This window comes from Anolis carolinensis, unplaced genomic scaffold (assembly GCF_035594765.1).
Source record: "Anolis carolinensis isolate JA03-04 unplaced genomic scaffold, rAnoCar3.1.pri scaffold_7, whole genome shotgun sequence".
Lineage (NCBI taxonomy): Eukaryota > Metazoa > Chordata > Lepidosauria > Squamata > Dactyloidae > Anolis > Anolis carolinensis.
In genome coordinates, this window is record NW_026943818.1 from 13595185 (window position 1) to 13617139 (window position 21955).

The 21955-nt window shown below is 39.9% G+C and overlaps 2 protein-coding genes across 4 annotated transcripts in view; one reads left to right on the plus strand and one right to left on the minus strand.

Annotated features, from left to right (window-relative positions):
• Window positions 1-21955, minus strand: part of ntmt1 (N-terminal Xaa-Pro-Lys N-methyltransferase 1) — a 128988-nt gene that overhangs the window by 100449 nt on the left and 6584 nt on the right. For 2 of the 3 annotated variants that reach the window (XM_062959946.1, XM_062959943.1), the window contains exon 1: window positions 156-252. The gene's annotated coding sequence lies outside the window, so the exon portion shown is untranslated. Of the gene's footprint in view, window positions 1-155; window positions 253-13594; window positions 13658-21955 lie in introns of those variants that run through there. The other variant, XM_062959945.1, reaches the window with a different exon arrangement.
• On the plus strand, window positions 18921-20853 carry ier5l (immediate early response 5 like). The gene is given in 2 exon segments (XM_016998811.2): window positions 18921-20443; window positions 20445-20853. Coding segments are annotated over 2 exon segments (1719 nt in total). The 5' UTR covers window positions 18921-18985; the 3' UTR covers window positions 20706-20853.

Here is a 21955-nt window from a genome sequence, read left to right on the forward strand (position 1 = left end):
TGTTTTGGTGCTTAATTTGTAAAATCATAAACCAATTTGATGTTTAATAGGCTTTTCCTTAATCCCTCCTTATTATCCAAGATATTTGCTTATCCAAGCTTCTGTCAGCCCGTTTAGCTTGGATAAGTGAGACTCCACTTACTTTCATGCCTTACCTTGGGACCTGTAGTTTGGAAGGAGAGATGGCATCCATCCTAAAGTATCAGGCTGCAATTTACAATTTACAAGAAGGAAATGCAGCCCAATGGCATCCTGGGTTTTGTAGTTTGGTGTTAAAGGTGATGGCGAACTACAATTCCCAGGATCCCATTGACTGATCTATTGCATCATGTTCATGCATTATTACATGCTCTTGTGTATGTGCATATATATATATATATATATATATATATATATATATATATAGCACTGTAACCGTGCATTTGTATTTATTATAATGTTATTATCACTATGCATTGTTATCATTGTTATTTTTATTATACTGTCATAATATATTTCATTACTAGCAATATATTAAATCATTAATAGTATTATATTATTCTATTACTATTGCTTTATTACATATTATTATTATAATTTACATTTCTATTATATGTACGGCTATATATAATTTTAGTATTATATTATAAATCTATTATGTAATAGTATTATTATTATTCAAAAATTAGTAGTCATATATTAGTGACATATTATTTTAATATTATTAACATTCATAGTAGTTTATTATATATTATATAATTACTTTATTATTTAATATTGTTAGCATATACTATATTATAATTATTATTTAATGTTAGTAATACAGTAGAGTCTCACTTATCCAACATAAACAGGCCGGCAGAATGTTGGATAAGTGAATATGTTGGATAATAAGGAGAGATTAAGGAAATGCCTATTAAACATCAAATTAGGTTATGATTTTACAAATTAAGCACCAAAAAATCATGTTATACAACAAATTTGACAGAAAAAGTAGTTCATTACACATTAATGCTATGTAGTAATTACTGTATTTACAAATTTAGCACCAAAATATCATGATATATTGAAAACATTGACTACAAAAATGCGTTGGATAATCCAGAACGTTGGATAACTGAGTGTTGGATAAGTGAGACTCTACTGTAGTATATTATATATAATATTATTTTTGTTAATTAATTATACTTAGTATATTATATTGTATTATTATTTTATTGTAAATTATTATTATTTTATTAATAGCAATAGTATTATATTATATTATACATTATTATTTTGTTAGTAGCAGCAGTAGTATATTATTATATTATATTATTGTTATTATTATATTAGTAGTATATTATTGGTTATATTATTAGTACAGTAGAGTCTCGCTTATCCAACGTAAAGGGGTCGGCAGAATGTTGGATAAGTGAGACTCTACTGTATTAAGTATTATTTTATTTGTAGCAGTAGAGGTATATTGTTATATTATATTATTGTTATTAAATATTATTAGTACAGTACTATATATTATTATATTATATTATTGTTATTATTATATTAGTAGTATATTATTGGTTATATTATTAGTAGTAGTTGGATAAGTGAGACTCTACTGTAATAATAATAATAAGACACAAAGCACCTAATACAATGCAATGGAATCCTTGATGAAGAAAACAACAACTCCCAGGATCCTGTCGCATTTGTCAAATGTTGGTGTCAAGTGGCTTTAATTCTTTAAAGCAGGGGTCCCCAAACTAAGGCCCGGGGGCCGAATGCGGCCCTCCAAGGTCATTTACCTGGCCCCTGCCCTCAGTTTTATAATATAATATTTTATATCAGTTTTAATAATATAATATTGTATATACATATAATAATGATAGTAATATTATAATGTAATACCATGTAATACTAATAATACCATATAATAATATTAATTATATATTCTATATTACATGTTATATTACTAATAATATTACAGTATAGTGGTATAATTCAATATAGTAATATACAATGCTAACATTGTTCTATGCTACTAATATAATATATTGTATATAGATATAAATTGTAAGCTGCTCTGAGTCCCCTTCGGGGTGAGAAGGACAGGATATAAATGTAGTAAATAAATAATAAATAAATAAATAATTTTTTGACTTAGGCTCGCCCAAAATCTGAAATGACTTGAAGGCACACAACAACTATAATCCCAATTAACTTGACTATCTTGTTGGCCAGAAGCAGGTCCACACTTCCCATTGAAATCCTGATCGGTTTGAGTTGGTTAAAATTGTTTTTATTTTTAAATATTGTATTTTTCTTTTGTTGTTGTTGTTGTTGTTTTTGCACTACAGATAAGACATATGCAGTGTGCATAGGAATTTGTTCGTTTTTTTTTTTTTCAAATGATAATTCGGCCCCTCAACAGTCTGAAGGATTGTGGACCGGCCCTTTGCTTTAAAAGTTTGAGGACCCCTGCTTTAAAGTGAAGGTCCTGGAGGACCTAGGAAATGCCTAGAGAGGCCTTCTTCCCCATAAAACGGACACTTTAACGGCACTCTCGGGCCAGATTTGGATGGCGGAAGGGTGGGGCCCTTCAGGAGTCAACATTTGCACAAAGACAGGAAACGGAGCAGATTTGGGGCAGGAAGTGGGACAGCTGTCGCCCGGCCAGAGAGGCTTCCGAGGGAAATGCAGCCTTCGAGGCCATTTCCTTTTGGGAACAGATGCCAAGCACCGTTTCAGTCTCTTTTAGAAATGTCATACTGTATATTCTTCTTCTTTATCATCATTGTAGGCTATCACTCATGTCCGAATCTGATTGCTTTCCAAGGGTCTTGGTGGCGGGTCCAAAGGTGACTGTAGAGACCTAGTCTTGATCTGCATGTTATTTTGCAGTGAGGACATTAATTCCTAGATGGAAGGTTATCCTGACAAGGTTTGGCTTAATGTGGTTTGTTCCTCTTGACACGTTTCTCCTTTCCGCCCTCTTTGAATTCCACACCACTCTTGGTCACAGCTGACCACCAGTTGCAACGCTCGAGGGCCAGGGCTTCCCAGTTCTCTCTCGGTGTCTCTACCACAGTTTTTAAAACCATCTTTCAATCTCTTTTCCTGTCCACCAACAGTCCATTTTCCGTCCTTGAGTTGAGTGTATAGTAACTTGTTTTGGGAGATGGTGGTCTTTGGGCATCCGGACAATGTGGCATTCAGTCCAGCGGACTTAATGGTGGAGAATCCTCGCTTCAATGCTGGTGGTGTTTGCTTCTTCTTCCAGAACACTGACATCTCTCCACCTGTCTTCCCAAGAGATTTGTAGGTTTTTTCAGATGGAGACATTCCAGAAGTAGAATGTGACTTCTATAGACGGTCCACGTTCTGCAGGGTTGGAAGGACAATGGCTTATATAAACAATCATCTTGTTTATGCTATTTTAATATGTTGTAAGCCGCTTTGGCTCTTGTGAGAGAGAAAAGTGTGATATAAATAAATGTTTATTATTATTATTATTATTATTATTATTATTATTATTATTATATATTATATATTATTATATATATTATATTATTATTATTTATCCCCTAGGCCTCCGGCGAATGTTCCAATTGGCTACCTTGATTAGCATTGAAAAGCCTCACAAGTTCAAAGTCTGGCTGCTTTTTGCCTGGGGGAATCCTTTGTTGGGAGGTTTTAGCTGATTGTTTCCTGTCTTGTTTTCTGAGTGTTGCTCTTTATTTATGGTCCTGGTTTTAGAGGTTTTTTTTAAATACTGGAAGACAGATTTTATTCATTTTCATGGTTCCCTCCTTTCTATTGAAATTGTCCACGTGCTTCTTGTGGATTTCAAAAGTTTCTCTGTGTAGTCTGACTTGGTGGTTGTGAGAGTGGTCCAGCATTTCTGTGTTCTCAGATAATATTCTGTGTCCAGGTTGGTTCATCAAGTGTTCTGCTATGGATGACTTCTCTGGTTGAGTTAGTTAGTCTGCAATTTATTTTATTTTATTTATTTCATGTTCTTTGATTATGATTATGAGGTTATGATTTTACAAATGAAGCACCAAAACATCATGTAATACAACAAATTTGACAGAAAAAGTAGTTCAATACGCAATAATGCTATGTAGTAATTACTGTATTTACGAATTTAGCACCAAAATATCATGATATATTGAAAAAATTGACTACAAAAATGCGTTGGATAATCCAGAATGTTGGATAAGTGAGACTCTACTGTGTATATATATATATATATGTATATATATATGAGAAAGGTCATTTTAAAATATATATATTACAGTGTGTGTATGTACACTACAATTCCCAGAGGAAGGGGTGGTCAACATGTCTCATTCATATATATATATATATATATATATATATATATATATATATATATATATATATATACACACACACACACACACACACACACACACACATACACTCACACACATTAAAATGATATTTCATATATATGTGTGTGTGTATGTAAAATTATATGTACAATATATATATATATATATATATATATAGTATATATAATTTATATATATGTGTGTGTTTGTGTAAAATTATATGTACTATATATATATACACACACTGTATATATGATTATATATACAGTGTGTATATATAGTACATATAATTTTACACATTGTGTATATATATATATATAATTTATATATGTGTGTGTGTACAATTATTTGTACTATATATATATATATATATATACATACACACTGTATATATAATTATATATACAGTGTGTATATATAGTACATATAATTTTACACACACACACACACATATATATATAAATTATATATACAGTATATATATATATATTATATTGTACATATAATTTTACATACACACACACACATTATTATTATATGTACAATATATATATATACAGTAGAGTCTCACTTATCCAAGCCTCACTTATCCAAGCCTCTGGATAATCCAAGCCATTTTTGGAGTCAATGTTTTCAATGTATCATGATATTTTAGTGCTAAATTTGTAAATACAGTAATTACAACATAACATTACTGCGTATTGAACTACTTTTTCTGTCAAATTTGTTGTATAACATGAAGTTTTGGTGCTTAATTTGTAAAATCATAACTTAATTTGATATTTAATAGGCTTTTCCTTAATCCTTCCTTATTATCCAAGATATTTGCTTATCCAAGCTTCTGCCGGCCTGTTTAGCTTGGATAAGTGAGACTCTACTGTATATATATATTGTATATATAATTTATATATATATATGTGTGTGTGTAAAATTATATGTACTATATATACACACTGTATATATAATTATATATATGTGTGTGTGTGAAAGATCATTTTTATGTGTGCGAGAATATATAACACTATATTTATAGTATGTATCATACTATAATACTACCCAGATGATATATACTCACACTCTGTCTATATATGTATGTATGTATGTGCTACGATTCCCATGAGGACACAATCCTTTTCTTCCATTGCAATTGGTTAAAACTACAAATCATTGCCAAAAGAGATATAGCAAAGCTATTGGCAACCTCTTGAACCCCTCTTTAACTACTTCACTTCCCGGAGGGCAGAGGTGCAGCCCCTCCTTGCCAACCCAGGTGTTTCCCTGAGGCATGCCGGGAAATGTGGTCCCCGCAGGGAACTCCAGTCCTGGAGAACACTCTCTGGCTTGCTGGGAACCGGCGGGCGGCAGGACCCGGGGGGAAGGCAGGCGGCGGCCGAGGAGCAGAGGGAGGAGGCGCGCCCGCCTGAAGCGCCGGCTCTTAGGGCGCGGAGGGAGGGCCTCTTAAAGGAGCCGCATCCTGGGAAGGAAGGGCGGAAGAAAGGAAGGAAGGAAGGGAAGGGAAGGGAAAGAAAAAGAAGAACAAGCCTGCCTTTTTGGCCCAGCCCTGGGGCCACCCCCTGTCTGCGGGAGGCTGGCTTTGGATGTAACTCTTTCCCTGCTGCAAAAAACAACAACACCCCAATACTTGTAATAATAATATATACCAATAATATACTACTCCATAATATAATGATAACTACAGTAGAGTCTCACTTATCCAACATAAACGGGCCGGCAGAATGTTGGATAAGCGAATATGTTGGATAATAAGGAGGGATTAAGGAAAAGCCTATTAAATATCAAATTAGGTTATGATTTTACAAATTAAGCACCAAAACATCATGTTTAACAACAAATTTGTCAGAAAAAAGTAGTTCAATATGCAGTAATGCTATGTAGTAATTACTGTATTTACGAATTTAGCACCAAAATATCACGATGTATTGAAAACATTAACTCCAAAAATGCGTTGGATAATCCAGAACATTGGATAAGTGAGTGTTGGATAAGTGAGACTCTACTGTATTATTATTATTATTATTATTATTATTATTATTATTATTTTTATTACTACTAGCTGTGCCCGGCCAGGCGTTGCTGTGGCGAAGTCTGGTAGTATGGGAAATAAAGTATTGAGGAATTGGTGGTAGTAAAGGTCAAGGGTAAATGTGGATAAGCGAGTGTTGGATAAGTGAGACTCTACTGTAATTACAACATAGCATTACTGAGCATTGAACTATTTTTTCTGTCAAATTTGTTGTATAATATGATGTTCTGATGCTTAATTTGTATAACGATTACCTAATTTGATGTTTAATTGGCTTTTCCTAAATCCTTTCTTATTATCCAACATATTCACTTATCCTGCCAGCCTGTTTATGTTGGATAAGTGAGACTCTACTGCATATTGATAATCTTATATTATCTGCTTAGAACTGGATTATATGAGGCCCCTTCTTCACAGCTGTATAAAATGCACACTGAAGTGGATTATATGGTAGTGTGGACTCAAGATAATCCAGTGCAAAGCAGATAATATAAGATTCTAAATGGGTTATATAGCTGTGTGGAAGGACCTTGAGTCTACACTGCCATATAATCCAGTGCAAATTAGATAATCTGTGGAAGAGGCCTAAGTGAGGCCTAAGTCTGCCTGTCCCCTAACTGAACCCTGGCTGTGCTTGGCTGAATTGGTTGCTAGGAGATGAAGTGGGCAGAGATTAGCCCTCTAAACTGGCAGCAATTGGATAAAAACAATTATTGCTCTCCCTCTAATTAGGACTTTATTAGGAGCCCCCAGATGGCGTAGTGGACTAAGTGACTTGAAGGTTGGGTTGCTGACCTGAAAGCTGCCAGGTTCGAATCCCACCTGGGGAGAGTGTGGATGAGCTCCCTCTATCAGCTCCAGCTCCATGCGGGGACATGAGAGAAGCCTCCCACAAGGATGGTAAAAACATCAAAACATCCGGGCATCCCCTGGGCAACGTCCTTGCAGACGGCCAATTCTCTCACTCCAGAAGCAACTCCGGTTGCTCCTGACACGAAAAAAAAGGACTTTATTTTTCTCTTCTTTTTGTTGTATCTTACTGGAGCCGTGGATGATGGGTTGTGTTGTCAAATTTCGAGGTTGGGCGGCCTGTATTTTTGTTGTTTTGTGGGTTGCCCTGATGCCATCACTCATTTATATATATAGATTGTGTCTAATAATAACTAGGTTATTATATTTATTTATATTATACTGTATTTAATTATGTTAATAATAATATTTATTATAATAATAATATTTATTTATTTATTTATTTAAAAATAATAATATTTACATTAGAGTCTCACTTATCCAACCCCCACTTATCCAGCGTTCTGTATTATCCAACGCAGTTTGCCTTTTCGTAGTCAATGTTTTTGTAGTCAGTTTTTCAATACATTGTGAAGTTTTGGTGCTAAATTCGTAAATACAGTAATTACTAAGTAGTAATTACTGTGTATTGAACTGCTTTTTCTGTCTATTTGTCATAAAACATGATGTTTTGGTGCTTAATTTGTAAAATCATAACGTAATTTGATGTTTAATAGGCTTTTCCTTAATCCCTCATTATCCGACATTTTCGCTTACGTTAGATAAGTGAGACTCTATTTATTTATTTATTTATTTATAAAGGGGACTCAGGGTGGTTTACAAGTACAGTAGAGTCTCACTTATCCAACACTCACTTATCCAACGTTCTGGATTATCCAACACATTTTTGTAGTCAATGTTTTCAATATACCGTGATATTTTGGTGCTAAATTTGTAAATACAGTAATTACTACACAGCATTACTGCGTATTGAACTACTTTTTCTGTCAAATTTGTTGTATAACATGATGTTTTGGTGCTTAATTTGTAAAATCATAACCTATTTTGATGTTTAATAGGCTTTTTCTTAGTATCTCCTTATTATCCAACATATTTGCTTATCCAACGTTCTGCTGGCCCGTTTATGTTGGATAAGTGAGACTCTACTGTATTATAATAATAACTCTACTGTATTATAATATGTATTATTATAATATTCATTTATTTGTGTCTAATAATAATAATTTTAGTTTATTTATAATACTGATTATATTTAATTCTGTTTTAATATTTGTATATTTTAAATGCAGTGCTAACGTTTTAATGTCAAGTCGCTTTGAGTCCCCTTCAGGGGAGATAAAAGGAGCCCCCAGTGGCGCAGTGGGTTAAACCCTTATGCTGGCAGGACTGATGTCTTGGGTTGCTGACCTGAAGGTTGCAAGTTCCAATCCAACCCAGGGAGAGCATGAATGAGCTCCCTCTATCAGCTCCAGCTTTCCATGCGGGAACATAAGAGAAGCCTTCCACAAGAATGGTAAAAACATCAAAACATCCGGGCATCTCCTGGGCAACGTCCTTGCAGACGGCCAATTCTCTCACACCAGAAGCAACTTGCAGTTTCTCAAGTCGCTGCTGACACGAAAAAAAGAAAAAAAAGGAAGATAAAGTGAGGTATAAATATAATAATAATAATAATATTAATAATGTATATCCTACTTTATATCTCCCAAAAAGGACTCAAAGCGCCTTGACATAAAAGCATGAGTTTACAATTTAAAATATATAAAAACTCAAACATTGAAATACAATTAAACACATGCAGCATTAAAAAATCACATTTAAAAACCATCGAGACAGTTAAAAATAGGACTAATAATAATCTATAATAGATATAAGACTAAGAAGGATAATAATAATATATGATAAATAAAAGAACTCAATGGGATTAATAATAATATATAATACAAGAAAAAACATAGGATACATTATTATAATAAATAAAAAATAAATGATGATAATATATGACCAATATATTAGTAATATAATATATGATAGGTATTAGAAATAAATAGGATAAATATCGGTAATAATAAATTATAAATAGATAAAATAAATGCGATACAATGTTATTAACATGAAATAAATAAACATATTATTATTAATGTTTATTTATATCCTACTTTTTTCTCTGTAAGGAGACTCAAAGCAGCTAACATTAAAAGCATTATAATACAATTTTACAATATAAAAATATACAAATATTAAAACAGTATTAAACATAATAATAATGATTATTGGCAGGAGGTTGGACTGGATGGCCCATGAGGTCTCTTCCAACTCTACTATTCTATGATTCTATAGGATAAATATAAAAATAATATATGATAAGAAATAAATTAGGATACATTAATATGATAAATGTAAGAAATAAATATGATAAATAATAACATATGATGAATATAATAAATGAAGGAGTTCCCAATTGCGCAATGGGTTAAACCAATGAGCTGCTGAACTTGCTGACCAAAAGGTCAGTAATTCGAATCTGGGAGCGTAGTAAGTTCCCAATGTCAGCTCCAGCTTCTGCCGAACTAGCAGTTCGAAAACATGCAAATGTGAGTAGATCAATAGGTACCACTCCGGCGGGAAGTTAACGGCATTCCATGCAATCATGCCAGTGGTCACATGACCTCGGAGGTGTCTACGGACAACGCCAGCTCTTCGGTTTAGAAATGGAGATGAGCACCAACTACATATTATTATCCTTTATGCCAATGATAACCTAGTGTGTACACATTCAGAAGAGCTACAAGCCACTCTAAATGCCTTTGCAGAAGCATACAAAAAGCTCATCCTCTCATTGAACATTGAGAACAAAGTGCTCTTCCAACAGGCACCAGCCAATCACTCTGCAATACCAGAAATACAGCTTAATGCTGTAATATTAGAAAATGTTGACCATTTCCACTATCTTGGCAGCTACCTCTCCACAAAAGTCAACATTGACACTGAAATACAACACTGCCTGAGCTCTGCGAGTGCAGCACTTCTCCGAATGAAGCAGAGAGGATTTGAGGATCGGGACATCTGTAGGGAAACCAAGGTGCTTGTTTATAAAGCCCTTGTCCTCCCAACCCTGTTATACGCCTGCGAAACGTGGACGGTCTACAGACGTCACACTCAACTGGAACAATTCCATCAGCATTGCCTCCGAAAAATCCTGCAAATTTATTTATTTATTTATTTATTTATTTATTTGCAGTATTTATATTCCGCCCTTCTCACCCTGAAGGGGACTCAGGGTGGATCACATTACACATATAGGCAAACATTCAATGCCTTTTAACATAGAGCAAAGACAAACAAACATAGGCTCCGAGCTGGCCTCGAACTTATGACCTCCTGGTCAGAGTGATTCATTGCAGTGATTGATTGCAGCTGCTCTCCAGCCTGCGCCATAGCCCGAGCTGTCTCTTGGGAAGACAGGCAGACAAATGTCAGCGTGCTGGAAGAAGCAAAGACCACCAGCACTGAAGCGATGCTTCTATGCCATCAGTTCCGCTGGACTGGCTATGATGTCAGAATGCCCAAAGATCACTGTCTCCCAAAGCAGCTACTCTACTCCGAACTCAAGAACGGAAAATGTAATGTTGGTGGACAAGAAAAGAGATTTAAAGAGAACTTAAAGCTAACCTTAAAATCTGTGAAATAGACACCGAGAACTGGGAGTGCTCCAGCTGGAGGTCAGCTGTGACCAGGAGTGATGTGAAATTGGAAGAGGCATGAATGGAGGGGAAAATGGGAGAAACATGCCAAGAGGAAGGTGCATCAAGCCAACCCTGACCGGAACCACCTTTCACTTAGAAACCAATGTCCTCACGGTGGAAGAACATGTGAGTCAAGTCAGTCACCTACATATCCACCGCCAAGATACTACATTTGGAGGGTCATCATACTCGGACGAGTAATAATATCTACTAAGTCTTGGTTGCTAGATTCTCCATAAATACCAAAATCTGCCAAGCACGTTATAGCCAATGCTGTCCCTTACATAAAATGGAAATATATATATATATACATATACATATACATATACATATATATATATATACACACACACACATACATACATACATACATACAATTTTGGAATATTTTCAAGCTGTGGATGGATGCCAGATTCCACAGATGGAAGATCCGGCTGTACTTCCCAAACCCAGGAAATGATAATAACACTATGTAACCAAATTTGAAAATTTTTCCTGTTCCTGGTATGAAAATGAGATTTCCTGTTTAATTGAACAGTAGTTGCTCTACTCCAGAAACTTCGTTTTTGTGGCACAAACTATGCTGAATTAGATGAGACTCGATGATGACAGATTCATTGCAAAACTAGAGCAAAAATTATTTTGTTTATTATATTGTATTATTATATTGTAATACAATATACTAATGATATTACAATATATTGATATAGTACAATATAGTAATTTATTGCCAGTATTGTACTATGCTAATAATATAATATTGTATGTAAATTTAATTTGTAAGCTGCTCTGAGTCTCCTTCGGGGTGAGAAGGGCGGCATATAAATGTAGCAAATAAATAAATGAATAAATAAATAAATAAAAGTGTGCTATAGCAGGATGTCCCTCCCGCAGAAACAACGTTTTTGCAGTTTAATGAACTTTTCCCATAATTTTATAATAGAACCAATTAGGAAATAACATTAATAACCCAGGAACAAAAATCATTGTGTTTATAGTGTAACACGACGGCATAGGAAAACAAGTGAGAGCCAGTTCGGGTCCAAAACTATTTAGCTGTTTGTGATCCCTTTATTTTATCACTTTTAAACTTATTTATTATGCAATGCTTTTAACACGAAATAAATAAATAAATAAATAAATAAATAAATAAGTTCGGGCTTGCAAGCGACCCAGATAACTGTGTTGATGACCAGCAACAAGCCTCCCCCCCCCCAGAAAACAAATAAAACAAAACCTAAAATAAAGGGGAAAAGAAGGATAAGGAACCATTTGGTTGCTGTTTTCCAAGATGTCATTCCGGAAGATGGAATCCTTTTGACAGATCCCCCCAAGGAGCGCGAAGGACAGGCGTCTTACGGGGTTTTTTTTCCTCTCTCTCTCTCTTTCAAAGAGCCAATAGCAAGGTTTTTGCACAAACACAGATATATACACACCAGGACACAATTTATTTTCTGGCTGAATTTTTATTATTATTTATATTATTATATGTTATTATTATTATTATATTATATTTTATTATTTAATGGTGGAAAAGTCTCCATATCCATGCAGGACAAAGCCCTGCTAATAAAGCTAATAATATTGCAATATAGTCTTATAGTAATCTATATATATAAAAGAGTGATGGCATCAGGGCAGCGGACAAAACAACTAAACTACAGGCCCCCCAACCTCGAAATTTGACAACACAACCCATCATTCACGGCTCTAGGTTGATACAACAAAAAGAAAAGAAAAATAAAGTCCTAATTAGAGGGAGAGGAATAATAGTTTTTATCCAATTGCTGCCAGTTAGAAGGCTAAGCTCCACCCACTTGGTCTCCTAGCAACCTACTCAGCCCAGGGGACAGGCACAGTTAGGCCTCACTTAGGCCTCTTCCACAGATTATCAGATTTGAACTGGATTATATGGCAGTGTAGACTCAAGGCCCTTCCAAACAGCTATATAACCCATTTAGAATCTTATATTAATTGCTTTGAACTGGATTATCTTGACTCCACACTGCCATATAATACACTTCAGTGTGCATACTAAACATAAAGACAAACATACAACAGACATTCAATACCACCACTACCTCAACAATTTCTCACCAACACCACCAGACAACAACACAGCAACGCGTGGCCGGGCACAGCTAGTATATATATAATGCTTATATTGTGCTATACTAATAATATAATATATTGTATGTATACATAACTTGTAAGCCGCCCTGAGTCCCCTTTGGGGTGAGAAATAAATGCCGCTAATAAATAAATAAATAAAGTCCTTCCGCTGTCAATATATTATTTGCAATCAGAATTGGGATCCCGACTGTTGCCTAGTGACGGCCATTCCATCACTCTGAACCACTCCAAGCTCCTCCCCTTTTCACCTGTCGCCTACCAACGAATGCTTCCCTGACAACGGTCACTCCATCACTCGTTTACCTAGCAATGGCCATTCCATCAGGCAATAATAAAAGGATGACAGTCTTTCGTCTGTTGCCTGGCAACAGCCATCCCATCAGATTGTACCGAAGGGAAAACAGCCTTCCTCCAGCGGCCATTCCATCAGATTGCGCCCAAAAGGCAACTCGTTACTCAAAAGTTACTTGTAATTCCTGCAAAATGCCTTTATTAAGCCGGAAAAGTAACTCAATACTGATAATGCATTCCTTGTAACTCACAGTTTGCTGATGTCACTGGGTCCGGATAATTGTTTCCATCTTCAAGTTATGTTACTCCAACTCCTGAAAAGGAAATAAAATTGAGAGGATTTAGTTCTTTCTAGCTAAAGACATTTATGTGCGTAGACCATAGGTTTGCTCTGGACAACATAGCAGATCCCTAGAGCAAGGGTCCTCAAACTTTTAAAGCAGAGGACCGGTCCACAATCCTTCAGACTGTTGAGGGGCCAAATGATCATTTGAAGAAAAAAAATGAACAAATTCCTATGCACACTTCATATGTCTTATTTGTAGTGCAAAAACAACAACAACAACAACAACGAAAGAAAAATACAATATTTAAAAATAAAAACAATTTTAACCAACTCAAACCGATCAGGATTTCAATGGGAAGCGTGGACCTGCTTCTGGCCAACAAGATAGTCAAGTTAATTAGGATTATTGTTGTTGTGTGCCTTCAAGTCATTTCAGATTTTGGGCAAGCCTAAGTCAAAAATTTATTTATTTACTACATTTATATCCTGTCCTTCTCACCCCGAAGGGGACTCAGAGCGGCTTACAATTTATATCTATATACAATATATTATATTATTAGCATAGAACAATATTATCATATTATATTACTATATTGAATTATACCGCTATATTGTAATATTATTAGTAATATTACATGTAATATATAATATATAATTAATATTGTTATATGGTATTATTATTAGTATTACATTGTATTACATTAGAATATTTCTCTCAATATTATATGTATATACAATATTATATTATTAAAACTGATATAAAAATATTATATTATAAAACGGAGGGTAGGGGCCAGGTAAATGACCTTGGAGGGCCGCATCCGGCCCCGGGGCCTTAGTCTGGGGACCCCTGCCCTAGAGGATGCTTCTAGGTCCTCCAGTTGATTCAATGGTATGCTTGCGCAGGAAGTTACCACAGAGTTGCATTGGAGGACTCAGAAAATCCCCAGAGAGGATGCTTCTAGGTCCTCCAGGTGATTCAATGGTACAATAGAGTCTCACTTATCCAACATAAACGGGCCGGCAGAACATTGGATAAATGAAAATATTGGATAATAAGGAGGGACTAAGGAAACACCTATTAAACATCAAATTACATTACGATTTTACAAATTAAGCACCAAAACATCATGTTTTACAACAAATCGACAGAAAAAGCAGTTCAATACACGGTAACGTTCTGTAGTAATTACTATATTTACAAATTTAGCACCAAAACATCGCAATGTATTGAAAACATTGACTACAAAAACATTGACAACTAAAAGGCCAACTGTGTTGGATAATACAGAACGTTGAATAAGTGGAGGTTGGATAAGCGAGACTCTACTGTATGCTTCTGCAGGAAATTACCATAGAGTTGCGTTGGAGGACTCATGAAAACCCTAGAACGGATACTTCTAGGTCCTCCAGGTGATTCAATTGTATGCTTGTGCAGAAAGTTACCATAGTGCCACATTGGAGGACTCAGACAATCCCTAGAAAGGATACTTCTAAGTCCTCCAGGTGATTCAATTGTATGCTTGTGCAGAAAGTTACCATAGCGTCACATTGGAGGACTCAGAAAATTCCTAGAGAGGATGCTTGTAAGTCCCTCAAGTGATTCAATGGCATGCTTGTTCTGGAAGCTACTATAGAGTTGCATTGGAGGACTCAGAAAATCCCTAGAGAGGATGCTTCTAGGTCCTCCAGGTGATTCAATGGTATGCTTGTCCAGGAAGTTACCATGGAGTCACACTGGAGGACCCAGATTGTTCCTGGTCCCCCAGGAGTTCCAATGGCTTGAGACATGATGGAGGACCTACACAATTCCTAGAGAGATATCTTTCCTAGGTCCTGCAGGGTGACCAGCCCCCATTTTCGCTCCTCTAGGACACAAAAGAGTTCCTGTTTCTCCCATCAAACGCCCACTTTGTCCTTTGTTTCCCACCCCTGCATTGCTTTCACCAGCCCTTCTTTTCCCACTTTGGCGGGCACTTTTCCTCCTCCTCCTCATGCTTCTTTCCTCATGACAAAGCTGTTTTTCAAGCTCCTCGCTACCTTCTTGTTTTAACTTGCTTCAGGAAGCAGCTTCGCCTTCCTTGGATCAAAGGCAGCAGAAGCACAGAAAATCCTACAAGCTGGTTCCCCCTCCCCTTTATTTCCGGGTTTAATTTCCCGTGTGTATGTGTGTGTGTGTATATTCTCTCCAATGGTTCCTCTTCTTCTTCCTTCTGGAAAGAAGGGACTCTTTAGGGCTCTCCAACATTATTATTATTATTATTATTATTATTATTATTATTATTATTATTATTATTATTATTACTGTTGTTGTTATTATTATTATTATTGTTATTATTATGGTTCCTCTTCTTCCTCCAGGAAAGAAGGGATTCCTTGGTGCCATGAAGTCTTGGGCCTTTCAGGGCTCTTCAACATCATCATCATCATTATTATTATTATTGTATGACACAGCAAACAAGATAGATATGCTGGATTTCATATCACAAAATCACAAGTCGAACACTTCCCAAGTGTCTAGGACTGTGTGATGTATTATTATTATTATTATTATTATTATTATTATTATTATTATTATTATTGTATGACACAGCAAACAAGATAGATATGCTGGATTTCGTATCACAAAATCACAAGTCAAACACTTCCCAAGTGTCTAGGACTGTGTGATGTATTTTACTCTATTTATTATTATTATTTTATTATGACACGGCAAACAAGATAGAGATGCTGGATTTCGTATCACAAAACCACAAGTCGAACACGTCCCAAGTGTCTAGGACTGTGTGATGTATTTTCGGATGATGCGCGCAGATCCCAGCAGGGTGGCCTTTTGCAGTTGGCAGATCGTAATTTTGTCAATGTCTATTGTTTCCAAATGCCGGCTGAGATCTTTTGGCACAGCACCCAGTGTGCCCATCACCACCGGGACCACCTGCACTGGTTTCTGCCAGAGTCTTTGCAGTTCCATCTTGAGGTCCTGAGAGCGGCTGAGTTTTTCCTGTTGTTTTTTGTCAATGCGACTGTCACCTGGGATGGCAACATCCATGATCCAAACCTTTTTCTTTTACACAACTGTGAAGTCTGGTGTGTTGTGTTCCAGAACTTTGTCAGTCTGGATTCGGAAGTCCCACAGTATCTTTGCGTGCTCATTTTCCAAGACTTTGGCAGGTTTGTGATCCCACCAGTTCTTTGCTGCTGGGAGGTGGGACTTGAGGCATAAATTCCAATGAATCATTTGGGCCACATAGTTGTGCCTCTGTTTGTAGTCTGCCTGTGCAATTTTCTTATAGCAGCCGAGGAGATGATCCATGGTTTCGTGGGTTTCCTTGCACAGTCTGCCTTTTGGGTCATCAGCTGATTTTTCGATCTTGGCCTTAATTCCCTTTGTCCTGATGTCTTGCTCCTGGGCTGCAAGGATCAGGCCTTCTGTCTCCTTCTTCAGAGTCCCATTCGTGAGCCAGAGCCAGGTCTTCTCCTTATCAGCTTTTCCTTCAATTTTGTCAAGGAACTTTCCATGCAATGTTTTGTTGTGCCAGCTGTCAGCGCTAGTTTGTAGTGCGGTTTTCTTGTACTGATTCTTTGTCTGCTGTGCTCTCAGCATCATTGGAACAGTTAAGCCCCCCCACCATGACAAGGTGGCACCTACGGGTCGATGATTATTATTATTATTATTATTATTATTATTATTATTATTATTATTATTATTCCTCTTCTTCCTCCAGGAAAGAAGGGACTCTTTGGTGCCATGATGAGGGCTCTGTCTTGGGCCATTCAGGGCTCTTCAAAACTATTATTATTATTTAATTGTATGACACAGCAAGCAAGATAGATATACTGGATTTCGTATCACAAAATCACAAGTCGAACACTTCCCAAGTGTCTAGGACTGTGTGATGTATTTTCGGATGATGCACACAGATCCCAGTAGGGTGGCCTTTTGCAGTTGGCAGATCGTAATTTTGTCATTATTATTATTATTATTATTATTATTATTATTGGAGCCCCAGATCGTAATTTTGTCAATGCCTATTGTTTCCAAATGCCAGCTGAGATCTTTTGGCACGGCACCTAATGTGCCGATCACCACCGGGACCACCTGCACTGGTTTCTGCCAGAGTCTTTGAAGTTCAATCTTGAGGTCCTGAACTATTCAAAACTATTATTATTATTATTATTATGGTTCCTCTTCTACTTCCTGGAAAGAAGGGACTTTTTGGTGCTATAAAGACGGCTCAGTCCTGGGCCTTTCATAGCTGTTGTATATCTTTATGAATGACTTGGATGAAGGTTTAGAGAATTTGCCATCCAGTCCAACTCAATTTTGCCATGAAAGGAAGGTACCATCCAATCCCTCCTGACAGATGGCCATCAAACCATAGACAGATGGCCATAGATATTACACACACACACACCCTCCTTTTTCTCCCTTACTTCCACCCTTCCTTTTTTACTTCCTCCCTCCCTCCCTCCCTCCCTCCTTTCTTTCTTTCCTTCCTTCCTTCTTCCCTCCGGAGAACATTCCATCCCTTTTCCTCTCTTCCTCCTCCTCAGTCCTGGGCCTTTCATAGCTGTTGTATATCCTTCCTTCCTTCCTCCCTTCTTCCTTCCTTCTTTACTTCCTCCTTCCCTTTCCTTTCTTCCTTCCATTCCTTCCTTCTTCCCTCCGGAGAACATTCCATCCCTTTTCCTCTCTTCCTCCTCCTCAGTCCTGGGCCTTTCATAGCTGTTGTATATCCTTCCTTCCTTCCTCCCTTCTTCCTTCCTTCTTTACTTCCTCCTTCCCTTTCCTTTCTTCCTTCCATTCCTTCCTTCTTCCCTCCGGAGAACATTCCATCCCTTTTCCTCTCTTCCTCCTCCTCAGTCCTGGGCCTTTCATAGCTGTTGTATATCCTTCTTCCTTCCTCCCTTCTTCCTTCCTCCCTTCTTCCTTCCTCCCTTCTTTACTTCCTCCTTCCCTTTCTTTTCTTCCTTCCATTCCTTCCTCCCTTCCTTCCTTCCTTCTTCCCTCCACCCCTTTTCCTCTCTTCCTCCTCCCAAAATCCAAACCCACCACCACCCGCATCAGCATCAGCATCGGCATCGGCGGCGGCGGCCTCGTCCCACCTCCGCCCGGTATTTGAATAGCACAAAGGAACCGCCTCTCCCGGATTGGCCGGCGGGGCCTGTCGGGGGCGGGGCGGGGGCGCGCTCGGGGCCGGGAGCGGGCCCGCGATTGGCGGAGGCGGGGGCGCCGGGGGGCGTGGCCTGGCGGGGGGGGCGGGGCGGCGCGCTTATAAGAGGCGCGGGCGCGGGCGGGCGAGCCAGGCGGGCGCCGGGCGGGCGATGGGCGAGCGCGGGGCCGGGTAGCGGGGCCATGGAGGCGGCGGAGGAGGGCGCCCTGGACGCGCAGTCGCTCATCAGCCTCTCCCTGAGGAAGATCCACAGCTCGCGGGCGCAGCGCGGGGGGCTCAAGCTGCACAAGAACCTGCTGGTCTCCTATGTGCTGCGCAACGCCCGCCAGCTCTACTTCAGCCAGCGCTACGCCGAGTTCTACCGACGGCAACAACAGCAGCAGCAGCAGCAGCAACACCCTCCGCACCTCTACCCCGACGGGATGGGGATCGGGGGCCACGGTGGGGGCCCGCACTGGAGCCTCTTCGCCTTCCCCCCCGGGCCCACCAGTCCCGGCCCAGCCCAGGCCGAGGAGGCGATGCCTTTCCAACGCTGCTGCGTCCTGGGGGGGCCCTCTTCCTGCACCCCCGGCGCCCCGGTGTTGGAAGCCTCGCGCCTGCAAGCCACGGCGTCGGATCCGGGACAAAAGGAACTCCTTCACTCCCAAGTTTCGCCTCTTTCCTCCCTTCCTTCCGCCTCGGAGGAAGCGCTGCATTTCCAGCGGTGCTGCGCGCTGAATCGGGTTGGAGACGTCCTAGGGGGGCACTCTTCCTGCACCCCCTGCGCCCCGGTGTTAGAAGCCTCGCGTATGCAAACAACGGCGTCGGATCCGGGACAAAAGGAACTCCTAGGAGGCCAAGTTTCGCCTCTTTCCAACGTTGCTTCCGAAGCGGAGGAGGCGCTGCATTTCCAACGCTGCTGCGCGCTGAGTCGGGTTGGAGACGTCCTAGGGGGACCCTCTTCCTGCACCCCCAGCACCCCGGTGTTGGAAGCCTCAAGGTTGCAAATGACGGCATCGGATCCGGGACAAAAGGAACTCCTCGGAGGCCAAGTTTCAGCTCTTTCCGCCGTTGCTTCCGAGACGGAGGAAGCGCTGCATTTCCAACGCTGCTGCGCGCTGGGTCGCGTTGGAGACGTCCTAGGGGGACCCTCTTCCTGCACCCCCAGCACCCCGGTGTTGGAAGCCTCAAGGCTGCAAATGACGGCATCGGATCCGGGACAGAAGGAACTCTTAGGAGGCCAAGTTTCGCCTCTGTGCTCGGTCGCTTCGGGGGGTTTCGACCCCCGGATGGGAGCGCCTCCGGGCGCGGGGCTTTACGCGGGCTTCGCGGCTGCTTTCGGGGCCACCCCGGGGACCGGGAATGGCGGCAACAACAACGGGAGTGGCCTCTCGCCGCTGTGCTCGACCCGGACCACGGTGCTGGACCTGGACACGCACGTGGTGACCACCGTGGACAACGGCTTCGTCCACCCCCAGGACTGCGCGTGCGGCAGCAGCAGCTTCGGCGCCTGCCTGCCGCTCCCTTCGCCGGTCTTCCCGGGGGCCAAGCGCAAATACGACGAGGAGGACCCCCGGATGGGCTCCCCGGCGCCTGCCCCGGCCCCGGCCCCGCTCCTCCCGGCCCCCCACCCCAAGCGCGCCCGCCTCGACGACGACGCCGCCGCTTTCCCCCCCCAACAGCAGCCCGGAGCCGCCTTCCAGCCACATCTCCAACTTGATCTCCATTTTCGGCGCCGGCTTCACCGGTTTGGCCAGCCGGCCCTCGAGCCCGCCGTGCCCGCCAACCCCTCCTCTCCCCCCGCCTCCTCCTCCTCCTTCTCCCGCGATCGACGCGGAACAACAAACGCTCAACGGGCAGCTGTGCAGCAAGCAAGCCTTGGCCAGCTTGGGCGCCTGGACGCGAGCCATCGTGGCCTTTTGAAAACAGGGCTGTTTTCGTGGTCGGGACACTCCACCCCTTTCCGGACACTCTACCCTTCCCGAACAAAAGACTGGGCTCTCCAAGCCCAAAGCCACTGTGTTGTTTTGTTTGGTTGTAACATATGGAAAGGGATGGGAAGGGGCGACAATTGTCGAGTCTGTCTTTTTTATATTTTTTTCAGAGACAAAGGTGTGAAGTTACAAGGGAAAAGTCTCCCCAAAAACAAACAAATGGGGTTGTTGTATGTTTTCCGGGCTGTCTGGCCATGTTCCAGAAGCATTCTCTCCTGACGTTTCGCCCACATCTATGGCAGGCATTCTCAGAGGTTGTGAGGTCTGTTGGAAACTAGGCAAGTGGAGTCTCTCTTTCTATCTATCTACCTATCTTTCTTTCTATCTGCTCTGGCCATGTTCCAGAAGTATTCCCTCCTGACGTTTCACCCACACCTATGGCAGGCACCCTCAGAGGTTGCGAGATCTGTTGAAAACTAGGCAAGTGGAGTCTATCTTTCTATCTACCTATCTTTCTATCTACCTATCTTTCTTTCTATCTGCTCTGGCCATGTTCCAGAAGTATTCCCTCCTGACGTTTCGCCCACATCTATGGCAGGCATTCTCAGAGGTTGTGAGGTCTGTTGGAAACTAGGCAAGTGGAGTCTCTCTTTCTATCTATCTACCTATCTTTCTTTCTATCTGCTCTGGCCATGTTCCAGAAGTATTCCCTCCTGACGTTTCACCCACACCTATGGCAGGCACCCTCAGAGGTTGCGAGGTCTGTTGAAAACTAGGCAAGTGGAGTCTATCTATCTACCTACAGTAGAGTCTCACTTATCCAACACAAACGGGCCGGCAGAATGTTGGATAAGCGAATATGTTGGATAATAAGGAGGGATGAAGGAAAAGCCTTTTAAACATCAAATTAGGTTATGATTTTACAAATGATGCACCAAAACATCATGTTAGACAACAAATTTGGCAGAAAAAGTAGTTCAATACGCAGTAATGCTATGTAGTAATTACTGTATTTATGAATTTAGCACCAAAATATCACGATATATTGAAAACATTGACTACAAAAATGTGTTGGATAATCCAGAACGTTGGATGAGTGTTGGATAAGTGAGACTCTACTGTAGCTATCTTTCTATCTACCTATCTTTCTATCTACCTATCTATCTACTCTGGTCATGTTCCAGAAGCATTCTCTCCTGATGTTTCGGCCACATATATGGCAGGCACCCTCAGAGGTTG